This window comes from Populus nigra, chromosome 9 (assembly GCF_951802175.1).
Source record: "Populus nigra chromosome 9, ddPopNigr1.1, whole genome shotgun sequence".
Taxonomy (NCBI): domain Eukaryota; kingdom Viridiplantae; phylum Streptophyta; class Magnoliopsida; order Malpighiales; family Salicaceae; genus Populus; species Populus nigra.
The window spans coordinates 10,288,859-10,304,874 of NC_084860.1; the positions used below are offsets into that span (position 1 = coordinate 10,288,859).

The 16,016-nt window shown below is 34.1% G+C and overlaps 1 protein-coding gene across 3 annotated transcripts in view; it reads right to left on the bottom strand.

The window, feature by feature from the left end:
* Nucleotides 1-641: 641 nt before the first annotated feature.
* LOC133703539 (ABC transporter C family member 2-like) overlaps nt 642-16,016 on the bottom strand; it is a 34,162-nt gene continuing 18,787 nt past the window's right edge. For all 3 annotated transcript variants that reach the window (XM_062128135.1, XM_062128133.1, XM_062128134.1), the window contains exons 18-28: nt 15,710-15,910; nt 15,351-15,449; nt 15,098-15,250; nt 13,660-14,045; nt 9,606-9,786; nt 9,064-9,387; nt 6,456-7,212; nt 6,246-6,367; nt 2,818-3,063; nt 2,035-2,461; nt 642-1,646 (exon numbers count right to left, since the gene is read on the bottom strand). In XM_062128135.1, coding sequence (XP_061984119.1) covers nt 1,549-1,646; nt 2,035-2,461; nt 2,818-3,063; nt 6,246-6,367; nt 6,456-7,212; nt 9,064-9,387; nt 9,606-9,786; nt 13,660-14,045; nt 15,098-15,250; nt 15,351-15,449; nt 15,710-15,910 — 2,994 coding nt within the window. In that variant the 3' untranslated portion in view covers nt 642-1,548. The remainder of the gene's footprint in view (nt 1,647-2,034; nt 2,462-2,817; nt 3,064-6,245; nt 6,368-6,455; nt 7,213-9,063; nt 9,388-9,605; nt 9,787-13,659; nt 14,046-15,097; nt 15,251-15,350; nt 15,450-15,709; nt 15,911-16,016) is intronic.

Here is a 16,016-nt window from a genome sequence, read left to right on the forward strand (position 1 = left end):
CTTATAGGGCCTCTACTCGTGTATTGCATAGTGAGTTACTACCATCTTTGTTTATTAAATATGTTAACCTGCTCTAATATCAATTTATGCAGTGGATAGAAGTTGGAGTTTCCAAGTTCTAAGATTATAGACATAAAGAAAACTCTTTAGTGTTTTATTAAAAATCTAAGTAATAATCTTAATATCAAAATAACCTAGAAACTTCTATTTATATTAATTCTAAAATTCTTTATAGAAAAATATTTCTAATTAAAACTAAAATCCTTTACAAGAAAGGATTTGTAATTAAAACTCATCTAATTAATATAATTTTTAAATAGTAAAATACTAATAAAATTAAAATTCCTAATCTAAATACAATAATGTAAATAAAAACAATCTTACCCTTTTGTTTTCAAATCGGAATTTTAACTCGACAGTAAAGAGTGCCTTTAGAATAATGCAATAAAAGGAGTACGAATTTATATGATACACCGTGCTTTTCAGCAGATTAAAAAGTGTGACGATGGCAAAGCACAAGGCATGGGCTTGGTTTCGGGTTTTTCTATAATGGCTTAAATTTACCATGACTGGGGTCAAATTTATTTAACTTGTCTCAAAAAACACAAGCAATTTACTTGCTTTTATGTAACAAGAAAAAGTAAAAGCTACCAATGACTTGAATTCATTGTAACAATCACCCTTGGCTGAACTCTCTGTTTTTTAACAAATAAATGGACTGCAGGATCTCTTTAAACTCAAACCTAACTCAGAAACCCATTTGTTCAATGACATAATAAGAACTGCATTCGTCGGAGCAGGATAAGAAAAAAACAAAAAATGCTGGAACGGAACAATTCCCAGACAGAAACACATGGATATCAGCCACTAATTCACTGTGCAACAACAAGATTAAAACTCACCACCAAGGTTTGGAGGGTACACAAACAGCATGCATCTTCGCTAGCCAGCGAGATGCTATCAATAATTACTTTTGATATCTCCAACGAAATCGACTTTCGTGGATCAGCCATTCTTCCCACGTCCAAACGGGTTTCTTTATTTTAGCAAACTTGTAGAGGACAGGGACGGAACCCTACAGATGTCGTAAAGGTACTGCCTTTCCGAAAGGAATACAAGACCAAACCGAGGGGCTTGCACTCAAGTCACCTGACAGCCACAACTCATACCAGTGCTAAAACTCATCTGCTCCCTATTCATAACCTTGAGCATCTGCAGACTCATCGTGCCACTTGACCTTTGGGCAACATATTCATGTCGAAGAGAACACAAATGTCTCGCATCACAAAAGGTCATCAGAGTTCATACATAGCAAATATCCGGATTCTTCTAATAGTACACGTTTACGAATCCATTTGGCGGTCAAAACCTGGTTCATGAGCCTAGTGTACGAAAAAACCAGTGTTCTTGTATACAACACCCTCGAAATCTTTCGCATGAGTCGGACAAATTCCAGAAGCTAAATTAGAAAAACATTTGCAGTAAGTTGCTACCATTAAGCATAGTTACAAAGCCTTCTTTGAACCCAGAGATACACCACAGTGATTCCTACATTTCAACATGGTTCCAGTCAATTGTTTTGTCTTCTAAGCCGTAGTCTGATTGGTGAAGCCTGTTCCGACCCAGTCTGCTCATCATGGCAAGACCTGAAATGAAAAGGAAAATGAAATATAGTAAGATTAGATATTACATTAAGAATTTGAAATTTACAGCTCTGTTACTGCTTGTTAGTGTATGCAAGATTATGTTCGCTTCCAGTTTCAAAAAGTACAACGGGAAAAAATCATTACACTCGACCATTTATAATAATTAAACATACTGTAATGATCATCAGTAACATTGGGTATGAAACAATGGTGTGATATACCGATGAAGCATTATCCACAAAATACTTGCTAGAAGAAAGATTAAGCATTGCAGGAAATAGAAAAAGTTACAAATTTAAACTGACAGGTTGCTTTAATATATTAATTCAGAAGGCATATCAGGATATACAGGGAATATGCAACACAGCAAAGGAAAATAAATTGTTACCTTCAACCATTTTGTAAAGAGCTGACCACCACCCATCTCTGGATATTTGATATTGATTTAGTGACTCATCAATTACTTTGTCATGCTTCCCTTCCAACACTCTTTGCAAAGTTACCACTGCATCCTTTGTTTTCTTCAGAACAGAGTTTTCATCCTCAATTTCCAACTGTTGGAGGTCATTCTGCGATGAAGTGAGGCTAACAGCAAGAGCAAACTGTGCTGCAGCAGCCCAACGAGAGGAGGCCAGCCATCTCCTCGGTCCATCTAACTGTTTGTTCTCTTCTCTTCCCAACCTACTCTCTCGTTCCCCTCCCATTACCAAGCTGCGTAAGTACTGAGCATTTGCAGCCCCTGTACTCTGAACCATCTTAGAGAATGCACTATTTTCATTTGAAAGCAGTTCCTCTGGTGTATCATACTCCAGAACCTGAAGGAACAAAAACAGAAAAATAATAGAAGCAAAAAACATCAGAATTTTCTTAACAGTCTATCAATTGATTCCATAATAGACAGCAGCAGTCTGTTGGTCACTGGAAGTGATTGATGGCAGTTCAATATTACAGGTTCAGGGCTAAACTAATAGTAGTAAGTTTGAAGATATGAAAATGACTTGGGATTTGAAACAGGTCACCTGACATAATTTAAGGTTGATTTTCCTTTAAAACAATAACATTTCTATTCGTTTGTAGCCTTTACACACAGAATGTGAGAAAGGGCTTCCTACAAGTCACTTCCCATGAAAGAAAAAAGAGCCTGGAATAAAATTAAACCACAATGTCATACCCGGCCAGAATCAAGCAGAATAACCCGGTCACAATCAATGATGGTATTGAGTCGATGTGCAATAATTAGCATTGTACATGATCTGAATTCTTCTCGAATAGTTTTCTGAATAAGAGCATCTGTTCTGACATCAACAGCTGCAGTAGCTTCATCAAGAACAAGTATCTTTGATCTTCGCAACAATGCCCTAGCAAGACTTAACAACTGTCTCTGTCCAACACTGAAATTATCCCCTGCCTCTGTAACCTAAACAAATTATGAGGAATGTTATTGTTCAAATTCAACAGAGCATTTACAGAAATTCAAGCAAAAGAGTTAATAATAGGTCAAGCATATAACATATGCTTATCCAATCGTAGGGATAAAGGACTGGTGAGTTTAGTTTGCAATTTTATGCATATTCAATCATTCCAATCACCATCAAATTAAAAGAGATTCCCATGTGCTATTCTATTTGCCCTTCTTTCTTACGCATTTATCAAAACCATATTGTTACACAATTTTGCTATGAACATGTGTCCTTGATAAATTAACTCCTACTTTTAAGCCACAAAACCTACGAATAGAGAGAATAGCATAACTACAATGATAAAAATGTCAACCATACAGATAAATTGTTTTTTGAATAAAATAATCAATCCCATTTCATGTCTCCATTTCACCCTTTATTTCCTTCGTTTACTTTTCCTTTTGTTCCTTTTTTTTTTGTCTTTGTATAAAATGATCAAAAATATATAGCAACTGTGGGAAAAAAATAAATTACAAGACACACTTTGTCGATGTAATACAAATACAAACTCTATAGTCATATGCTTGAGCTGAGTTCTTTCTACTAGATGAACCCATCCAATGGATTTTAAAATTGGAAATATTTAGGACTTGATAAATTATTGCAACAAACGAGTTTTAGCAGAAAAAGATAATGACCATAGAATAGAGTAACTATATGAAATTGAAGCTAGAAAAACGAAAAGCAAAGGAACCTCAGAGTAAATATTAAGAATTTATGTAAAAGGTTTTAACCAAACTTTTCCTTAACACATGCAAGCAGACACTCTCAATGAAAGGTTAATAACAAAACAGTGAAGAGGAAAATGCAGGAAATTCTATAAGATGGAAAAGCTGTAACAATACTAAAAGACTAATCAAGAACTCTTCTTAGATATTCTTAAAGGGGAGAACAAGAGAAGAAAAACTCTTCCTGCTTAAAATAATTCTGACTAACAGGACTTAAGAGACATTTACAACAAACTTCTACAACATGTTACTCAGAACACCCATCCCCATCTCCTTGCATTGGGTTGGTGATGCAGACAAGAAAAGAAGCGGAATAATAGTATTATTTTATTATGTGTCATATTAGTCCCTAGGATTAATATTTTCTTCTTATTTACAAGTTCATTAACTCATTGGAATAGGAATCCAACTACTTAAAGCTTTAGGAGTATATAGAGCCTATGAATACCCATGCTTGTAATGCTTTATTTTCAAATAAGAGTTTATTATGGAGAATAAAGGGCAATAATGGACAATGGTATTTGTTTATTTTGGAATTTTAATATTGTATGATTATTCTAGATTTTATTATTATCCAGAACTATTAATATTTATTATATAGTAGTTAAATTAAGATTCTAATTCTCTTAGGATGCGTATGGTACTGGACAGAATTGGAAGGATGAGACTGGACTGAATTAGGCAATACAGGATAAGCTTGTTTGGTGCACATTGGACTGGACTGGAATAAACAACTCTGTATTGCATTTGACAACCATAAATCAAGACAAATCAAGACAGATCAACCATCTCATGCTTTCTCATATGAATAAATACAAAAATAATAATATAATTCTTTTTAATTGTTTTCAATTTATAGAATTAATTCTGTTATAAAATAATACTATATTATGTTATTTAATTCTTATTTTTTTAATAATAAAATACTTAATTAAAATATAATTAATTAATTAAATACAGTAATAAATATCCAATGCATGATTGTACAAACCAGGCTCGACAGTTTATAATTAGACTGGCTAGGTCATTGATCCAATCACAATTAGTCAACCAAGTCAAATCCAACCATGACTTAAGGTCAAAAAGTTGACTTTGAAAAAAAAAATTGCTTAGAGTAGAATTCAAACCTTGGACCTATTTTTTAAATGATTCAATTTAGTTTTAATATTAGAAAGTTGAAGTTACAATAATTAACCCATTGAATCAGCTCACTAACCTAGCAAGTTGACCCATGAGTTGATGATCTGGGATTTTAGCTAGGTGGCTCTGTGTTAGGTCTAACAATGATCATAAAAAAGTTAATTATGTTTAACAAATAACTCTATACATAATTAAAAAGTAGTCTTTTATTTATTAATATATTTGAGTACTTTCACAAATAAAGTTATTATTTTCTTTTATTTATTTTGAAATTATAAATCTAAGTATTTTATTTTTTAAAAAATAATTGAAGTAAATAAATTTTATTATTGTTGAAATAATTAATTTCTTTTATTTTATTTTTTATAAATAAACATTTATTTTTAAAAATAATTAAATTTTCATTAATTTTATTTATTTTCATAAAAAGTTACATGAAAAAAGTCCAAAGCTCAAAAAGGCGATGATAGTTTCCAATTTAAGAGAAATAAATATGGGTAGCATACAAAGAATGCTTTGATAAGTTTGTCCCAGGGAGTTTATCCTCAGGGGGTGTTCAAGAAAAAAAAAATTATGAGACAAGATTGAAACCACCTCTTTTCCTGTTTCATGTGGACACCAAATAGCTTCATTAGACAATTTGTGTTGTTATAATGTCCCGTGTACCAAACATATCCTTATGGATTTAAGACATATTATTTTATTTAGTTTGATGCATCTAAATAAACATCTAGATATTCAGTTATAAGTTCATTGAATTATTGAATAAAAATAAAACCTTCTTCAAGATTGTGTCTCTCTTGTTTGGTGATCTTCCTGGTGGTTTCACACCAATTTATGAATAAAATTTCCAACTATATACTTCTGAAAGCGTGATGCAATCTCTCTTAAGTGTAATAACTCCCAAGAACTTTAAGTACGAAGCTTAGTTTTTCCTCCTAAGTGTGACTCCTAGAAAAACTTTCCATCTTTCTACAGTTTTGCAGCAAACAAACCCCCATATCCTCACCATCAAACAGCCTCCATTGGAACCTCCTAAACATCCACACGTTCATACCCAATCAAACCTATAACCATTAGCCACCAAAAGATCAATTCAAACCCTAAAGTCCCTATTAGGGTTACTGTTTACTGTCTCAATAAAACAGCACCAGAACAAAACCCCTAAGCTGTCGTGCAATAGTTATGCTAGATGATAAAATCAGCCCTTGGAAGCAAAAGATACCTGAACAACAAGAGAGATACATTGAACGGAAAATCTCAAAATATACCTCAGAATCCAGTCCTAAGGAATTCCTTCGGATAACATCCTTCAAATGAGCCCTCTCCAAAGCCTCCCAAAGATCAGCATCATTGTGTTCACTGAAAGGATCAAGATTAAACCTGACAGTTCCTAAACAAAAGAAAAGTGGGGCAGTCAACTAAGTATAATTCAACATAATCATGGTTCAAACTTCAAAATAAGATTTTAGACAGTGTACCTGAAAAAAGAACAGGTGCCTGTGGTATGATACCAAGTACTTTGCGTAGATCCATCAATCCAAACTTTGAAATATCACAATCATCAATCAAAATCCTTCCTCTTTCCAGCTCTACAATTCGAAATAAAGCATTGAGCATGCTGGACTTTCCAGCACCAGTCCTTCCAACAATCCCAACCTTGTCACTAGGAAAAATAGTGAAGGACAACCCATGCAAGACTGGTGGAAGTTCAGACCTGTAACGTAAGACAACATCTTCAAACTTGATCGCTCCTGATGAAGGCCATCCAAGAGGGGGACGATTGCTCTCAATAACAAGTGGAGCCTCTGATGGCAACTCTATATATGTGCCAACCCGTTCCACAGAATTTAAGCTATTCTCGGCCAAACTAGCAAGTCTCAGTACAGCAGTCAATAAACTAGTGATGTTTAAAGCATAACTGAGAAGTAGACCCATTGTAGATGCAAAAGCCTGCTGGTTATCTGCCCTCCCATTCTGCATAACCGCGAAGGTCGCTGTAAACCAAATCATAATGCCCCCTAATGTTTCCAACCGGATTGCCAGCCAGCGGTTTGCACCCATGTTGACAAGGGTGTATCTGACATTGTTGTCCATTGATTTTCCATTTATGCTGGCCATCCGATCATAAGCTTTGTATGCACGAATAGTTGACAGACCATTCAGAGCTTCTCCAAATTGTGCATAAACAGGTGATCTAGTTATGGAATCCAGTCGCTTTACTTCACGGGCTGTGCTCTGTAGAACAAAATGGTTCTTAGATAGAACTATGCATTTAGAAATAAAAATGCATCTAAGGATAGAAATTATTTATCTTCCAAAAAGTCACTGAAGCATCATAATATGTTCTTTATCCTAGATATACTGCAGCAAGAATTCATGATAGCAATAATAAGAGAAAAAAAATGATAAAAGCTATTTATGAGCAAGCATTGCATCAATCTCCTAATAGATACAGAACTACTCGTCAATCTACAAGATATTCTGATATTCTTTGATTTCAACAAACATGGCATGATACAAACTTTATGCTGTAAACTTCCAAGAACCTTAACAGTGTCCATGAAAATAAATGATGAAATCTCGAAATCAAAATGCTGATGAATGGTATGATATGACAGATAAACTAAAAATTATTGCAATTGCTAGAATTCAGATGAATGAAGGACATGATGATAAAAAACTGGCTAAATTGAGTTTTTCCATAATAGCAGCAGCAAAAGTAGTCTGATTCACATTGAACAGACAAGGCAAGAAAGAAAACATAAACTAACCTGCATGAGGGAACTGAGAATAAACATAGGGGCCAATATCACAGAACAAACTAACAAAATCTTGTCCTTCTACAACCAATCCAAATTGATGCGAAAGTATGATGGAGTGGCTGTCATATTTAGAGAAGAATTTTCATGGAACCCAAGGCTAGTTTAATTTCATCAATCAAGAGTTGTTTTTGGTCAAGGTACACATGTCCATGGTTGATTTCTTGTTGGGGATTAAAGTTTGAATCAAGTATAATTTATGCATAACAGGGGGCTTTCATACTTTTCAGACTTTGTGGAGGATCTAGTCTTATTTTGGAGCTTAGCATCTGGCTTCAAGAAATTACTCCTAATTGTAGGGGAAGAATTGTTAATTCTGCATCTTTCTGCAAATTTCAAGATTTGGCAGAAGGTCTAGTCGCTCACAAGCTTTTTCATTATGGTTTCCTTTTGGTTTTGGTTTTCTACAAACCTGAAACTTATTCTCTTGTTCTAATCTCAATTTTCTTCAAGTTATTGTTGTTTAGTGTTGTTTTCTTTTCCCACCCTATGTCACCTAATCATATTTTGGAGCATGGTTTCTTAGTCTTTACTCTTTAATTAATAATTATTTTATTTACTTTCCTAGTTTATTCAAGAATAGTTATGAAGTATTATTTATAAATCTCAGTCCTAGTCTATTTAGGAGTTCTAATTTTCAATAAGAATGTAAATGTCATATCGGGAGTTACATTATTTCATAGGCTTGGTGCCCAAGGCTTTCCCTTGTTTCTCTATTTCATCCTTGCTTTAATTTTTGCTGCCACGGTTCTCAGATTATTATCAACAGGCTTAATCTAACCCAAATCCTTAGATTCCTTGGACTTCAATCCCAAAACCTAATTCCCATCAACAGAACTACAATTCTACAATCTTCGAAGCTATCCTTCATTATAATTCTGTCAAGTCTGGAATACATACCGTACATAAGTGTGCATTCTGTCTGTGTGTGTGGGCATACACACACACTTTTTGTTAAATGTCAATGGTATTCAACAAAGTTGGTCAGCTATCATTTCTCTAGAATTCAACATATATTTGCATTTATTGGAAATGATCTGATCATACTTGCTTTGAGTTACTAATTTGCTGATGGAACTAGTGCCTGCTCTAATACTAGCATGAGGTAAAAATATTTAACAAAAAATATTAGCATGAGGTAAATACAAAATGAAAGAAAATACTAAACAGGAAAAGATAAAATGTCAGAAGAGAGGAGGAACATTTTAGAAACAAAAATTAAAAAGAGGAATAAAAGAGGAATGCGAGAATAAAAGGTTCGGGGTACCTGGTAATAAAGGTAGGCTCCATAAAACAAAACCAAAAGTGGCATTATGGCCCATAAAGACATGGTGCTCACAATTCCAATGAGAACAAATGTAGAAAGAAGCTGTGATATTTGGCCCATGAACATATTTACAAATATGGCAACATTTCGATCAATATCACCTAGATCCTTGGCAAACCTATTGATAATACGTCCAAGTGGATTGGTGTGGAAGAAGACCATTGGAGCTCTTAGTATGGAATTAAGCATCGCATCATGCAATCTCTTGGCGGCATAGAGACTTGATGTAATCAACCAATATGAATTTAATAATGTCACCGACACCTAGATATAAAAGAAAAAAAGATTCAAAATTAAGTTGGTATGGGATAGAAGATACAAGATTTTGAAACTATTCCTTTAAAACAAAAGGATGGTGAAGATGTTTCTGCATTGGAAAAGCAGGATACAAAGCAACATAGAATAATGATTTATCGGAAAAAAGCATAAAAAGGAATATCTATGCTTGAAATGTAACTTAATTTCATCCAACTGATTGATACCTGACCAATTGATAGAAAGGAATAGATTAGATTATAGTAGAGAGGCCCATGTCTCTTTGAAGTGCCTTGATTTGTCCAATTGCTCAACCATGTACTACTTGAAACACGTAAAACTTCTGTCATTAAATAGCATATAAAGAGTACCATCACCACCCATGCACCTCCTAATGCATTCTTGTACCTGGTATGAAGTAATCACAATACTCATCAGAATATTATGGAAGAAACAAAGATAAGAACCTATCACTGACAATTAACAAATGATTCAGCACATGTCATGCAGGAATCAATAAAAAGCCATTCTTGGAAAAGGAAATACTTGAATCTCCCCCTTGTGCAATTTAGGTGTGGTACCTGCCGTAGTGTTTAACGAAGATAAAACTAGAGTTCTCAAGCTGTAAAATTACAAACCTAACTATAGAGAAATCTAGAGAAAATTCTCTAGTATTTTATTGAATTTGAATAATAGTCTCTCTCTTTATAAAATAAACTAAACATCTCTGTTTATATTAGTACTAAAATCCTTTATTGGAAAGGATTCCTAATTAAAACTTCCATAATTAATAGGAATCCATATAACATTAGAATTCCTAAATAGTAAAATACAAATTAAATTAAAAGTTCTAAGTTAAGTAGGAATCAAATAATTAAGATCCAAAATTAAACAGGAAAATAGTAACTTCATGTTTCATATGAGATGCTTTTGGGTTTCTTTGCAGACTTCTTTTTAGGCTTGGCCTTGTCAATCTAGTTCGTAAACTTCTTGGATAATTGTTCTACATCCCATTTGAGAAAAACTTTTCCTCGAGTTATCTGTCAAAAATTGAACTCTTCCATTCTAAAGGAACAAATACTTCGAATATAATATTGTAGCTAACATATTCATGAAGTAGCATGTACTTGACCCGTGAACTTCAAAATTTAATTTATGATGTGTGTATAATAGGAAAAAATCCATATTTGATGTTATATTTTTGTTCCTATGAAATCCACTTATAGTTCATTCCCATATTTTTCTTCTTCAAACATGAGTTCAACATCATGTATGTCCTCCAATATTTCAACCGTTGTATTTAAAGGAACACCAAAATAATTTTCCATATATCTCCAGAAGACTTGTCAGAAATTATCGAGTCCTTCATGTCCTAGCTTGCAAGATCTTCATCATCATATAAATCTTCTTCATCAGATTCGCATAAGACAATCTTATCATCTAAAGATTCTTGCTCATACTGACACTCAACTCTCGAGTTGTGGTTGTTTGTTTTGATATGAAAAGGTCTCATGGTCTCCATCAAGTTCATCTTCACCAACACCCTTCACATAGACAAATAGCTGTCTAAGTGGAATTTCAAGAATAGATCCAAGGTAAGGTTGACCCCGAGATAAGTCTTCAAGCACGTTCATTTACTCTTTGTGCCTCCCATCAGCCAATATTGATCTTCTTTATCATATGACCTTACTGACCACAGGGATTTGCATGAACTGGTTTAATGAAAGGTTGGTTGAGAAAGTTATCCCAGGCGCGTGCCTCTCTTCTTCCCCGGTTCATGTTTGTGTGCAACCCTAATGATGCAAATCAAGATACAGAGGAAGGTGGCCTTTAACTCATGAAGTCTACTGGGCAAAGGAGACGTGTGGGATAAATAGAAGTTGTTATAAGTTTATTAGCTATAGTTATTTTACTCTAGTTAGCTGTTAGTTTTCTAGTCAAATTAGTATTTGGTTTTAGTTACTTATTGGATTGTAATTCCTTAGTTGGAGGGTATTTAAAGGGAGAACAAAACAGACAATAAAGATCATTATTTTTTGGCAATTATTTTCATTAAATATAAATTGGAGTGAATCCTTTGCAAAAAGATTCTGTGTTGCTAGTTACTGATTGTTCTTATTAGATTCAACGAGAGGTTGAACCAGGAAGCTTTACATCACTTGGTGCCTCAAGCCTAGATGTAAGGTCATCAAATGTGGCATTAAGGTTGCCAAATCCAATTTGCATTCACCCCTCTAAAACTATTATCGCTACTAAATGGCAATCTAGCTAATCTCAAACAGCCTGTATCCTCTGATCACCATCATGGAGATGGTTGCCACCATCTGTTCCACGATTCTCTTCACAGTTCGCCATCAATCCAGATGTTGACCCACTCTTATACCATCTAATGTAGTGTATAGCGAAAATAAAACTAAGGTTCTCAAGCCCTAAGGTTACAGACCTAACTATAGAGAAATCTAGAGAAAATTCTCTGGTATTTTATTGAATTTGAATAATAGTCTTCCATCTCCATAAAATAAACTATACATCTCTATTTATATTAGTACTAAAATCTTTTATAGGAAACGATTCCTAATTAAAACTTGCATAATTAATAGAATTCATCTAGCATTAGAATTCCTGAATAGTAAAATGCTAATTAAATTAAAAGTCTTAAGTTAAGTAGAAAACAAATACTTAAAATATAAAATTAACTAAGAAAATAATTAAAACAAGAATATAGTAACTTCATGTTTCATATGAGATGCTTCCAAGTTTCTTTGCAGACTTCTTTTAAGACTTGGCCTTGTCAATCTGGTCTGTAAACTCCTAGGATAATTGTTCTACGTTAGTACCTGAATTCACTCTTCATTTTGTCCAACATTTAGAACCTAGAACCTTTCTGTTTTATAAGGCTGATTTTCATTTTAGCTGCACTTCCTTTATAGTATCTCCTCCTGAGCTCCACTAATCAGCATATCAATATGCTGATATAACATCATAAAGATTCCACCAAAGGAAATATTGAGAGCAGTTCTGTAATCAAAACACTGTAACCAATAACTCACCTCAAAGATGCCTTGCCATTGCATGTTCATTCATAATGTGGAACTACCATTTAACATTTCATTTCAACATCTAAACCATGTTGAGTAAACAAATTTATTACCTTACACTATGATTTCGCAATCCTCCTCAACACATCAGAGGATCAGAATGAGAGGCAGCAGCATGCCAATAGGAATAACCAAGAAACAAACAAGCAGTGCAGTATCTTTTTTCTATATTTTTCCTCAAGCAAGAGAAATTTTATTTAACAATGAAATCATATTTACAGCTGTCATTTGGTAAAATAAACTAAATGAAGAACATGTCAGTAAAGTGCCCATCACCACTAGTGGCAAAGGTAATTTTTTTTTGTTACAGCAGTTAGATTTTCTAGTGAATGAGAATAAATGAGTATGGCACACTATACATATTATCCATGGGCTATTTATAAATATCTATGTACATATTTATAGATGATCACATAATAATGTTTTTGGAAAAATATAACATCAAAAGAGTCGAGCAAAGAATGAAAAGTAGTTGAATGCAATGATGTATGTTAATTATTATCCATATTGTTGTGTGATTTGCAAATAAGAAACAAAACAACTATCACTAACACATTAAACTTGTATTTAAAGTACAAAATAAATATATTTGATAGCATTTAATGAACTTTCTTTTAAACTTAAAATTATGAGGGGCACCCAATGCAGCTTTGTTTGGAACTATATGAAAATTGTGGAAAATTTCAAGGACTAAATGAGGGAAGTGCAAACATTTAAGGGGAGCTAATCCCCTTCTCTAACATGCAGCTTGGCCCCTTCACCACCCAAAATTCCAATTTCTAGCATATGTGATATATTGATACAAGAATTTTTGTTCTTCACCTTCTTTCTTTTAGAGAAGCAATGATTTATTACACACAAAAAAGAAAAGAAAAAACGACTCCAGCAAGACACTAGAAAGGTGATGAAGCCCTTTTTAGAGACAGAAGATAGGGAATATGAATAAGATTGAAATAGAATTATCTTCAACTAGCTATCCAAATTGAGATACTTAAGGGCATGAAAGAGGTATGAGATAGAGAATCTCTAACTAGCATGACTTATTGTTCTGGTAGTTATGATGGGAGGATTCATCAAAAGTACATTGCATGCCTTCCAATATATATCATTCAAATAAAAATGAAAATTGCAGTTTCACAAAACACAATATTGAAGCACCAGATTTTAGTCTGTATTTTATTACCTTATCAGCACTTTCAAATTGACAACACCTGTTTCCCGTTCTTCTTGCTTGATAAGAACAGATTTGCCTTCTTTTGGTTTCTTTGTACCACTTACATTCTTTGGCAAGTTATTCATTACCCCATTAGCAACCTGCTTTGAAGAGGTTTTATGATCAACAATTTCATTATTTTCCTGTTCTTCGTATTCTTCCATTTTCCCTGCATTTTCCATCAGCTTCTGGAACAGCATTCCATTATTAGAGAGGTCCTCAAAGGTGCCCTCCTCTTTCACCATACCCTCATGAACCAGGATGATTCTATCAACTTGAGAAAGAAAATGAAGTTGGTTTGTGACCAGAATTCTCGTTTTCCTGCTTAATTCTCCCTTGATGCATTTATCAAAAACCTGGAGATAATAGGTAGTTGCACATAGATCACCTTTGCTAGAATAAAATAAGGAAATTGCTATGCACTAAAAAATAACACTGAAATTCCAACAGACAGTGTGGCAAGTGTAGGTGGTGAATTGTAGGTCCCATAAATAATAAATAATTGATAAGGCATTAAAAGAGTAATTGCTGCTTCAGATTGTCTTAAAAATTTTGTATGATTTGTCTGTATGCATACCAATGCTCTAGAAATAAAAATAAACTTAATTATCAAATTTTAAGAACATATGTAGCTAGTGTTACTAAGACAAAAGGACATCCCATAAAGATGAAAGCAGATATATTTCTTTTCCTACAAGGTGAACACTGGCAATTTCCCAGGTTGAACCCTGGATACCTCTGCAATGCAATGAGAGTCTACCAGCCCACACTCCAGCAGCACAGCAGGTTATAAATGAGAATCAAATATAATAAACTCACATCTAAGTGAAAGGAAGTTTAGTAAGAACTTCAAGACATTAGGAAAGCATAAATTATCCATTGGTGTGAACATGAGACAAATCAAAACCCCACCCCAAATACAGTGTTCACTTCCCCACAACATTAGACAGTAGAATCCTACTTCAGCAGGATCGTTCCTTGGCAATAGAGTTGTCTTTTCTATTCCCTAATTCTCTAATAAATTTGCAAAGACTTGTCCGTCCACATGGATATGCACGTGGAAATCATAACCCCACCCCAATACAGCATCCTCTTCCCAACAATATTAGAAATTAGAATCCTACTTCAGCAGGATCATTCCTTGCAATAGATATTTTTCTTTGGTCCCAATCTCTACTATGTTTGCAAGGAATATTCACATGGACATGCATGTGCAAAAATTTATTTTATTCCTATCCTACCAATTGATCCTGCATGGTTAATCAGAGACCCATATTTAATTCTCATCAATATTAGTGAAAAGTATTAACCCATGTATGCAATGTCTCAGGACCATAAGTCACATCATATTTTCCATTCGGAGCAACCATGAAAAGAGAGCAGCGTCATTTCTAAATAATGAGCTTACCTGTCGGCCTACATGGGCATCCAGAGCACTTAAGGGGTCATCAAAAATATAAACATCTGAATTGGAATATACAGCCCGAGCCATGGAAACTCTTTGCTTTTGCCCACCACTGATATTCACACCTCTTTCACCAATCTCGGTGAGATCACCACCCTAGTAATCAAACAGGTGAGAAAAATAAACAATGCATAATGATTAGACGTCTTGAAGTCCATAAGATAGCTCCATTTTACAAGTTTCACAAATAGCTTACAGGCAGTAAATCAAGGTCATGTTGCAATGCAGTCACATCAATTGCCTTCTCATATCTTGCTGAATCAAAGGGAGATCCAAAGAGAATGTTATCCCGTACCTGAAATGATAGACTATAAGTTCACAGAATTGAAGGAAAACACAATCAACTAATTAATGAGTGAACTTTAAGTAATTCAAATGATGTAGCCTAACTGAATAAAATATAATACGCCTTGAATGCATTAATATAATCAACACAGCTTCATTACAAGATTTTAGTTATTACCTATAACTGCTATCATGACCAATTTACATATTCACACAGAGGACAAGCATACCATCATATACATGCACACAACATAAGCAAGCACAACTTACTGTTGCATTAAAAATCCAGGAAACTTGTGGAACATAAGCTACTGTTCCTCTAATAACAACACTGGCATCTGATATTGCAGGAAGCTCCCCCAGCATTGCTGAAACAAGTGAGGTCTTACCCTCTCCAGTGCTGCCAACAACTGCAACTAGGCTACCAATTGGCACATCCAAATTGATATTTGACAATGTGGGTCTCTCTGCCTGGAAACAAAACCAAAATCTTAATGGTTACAAGTGCCAATAACTAACGAACATGCACTACATCAAAGCCAGAACCATGTCAGCATAAAGAAGTTAGCTGGAAATA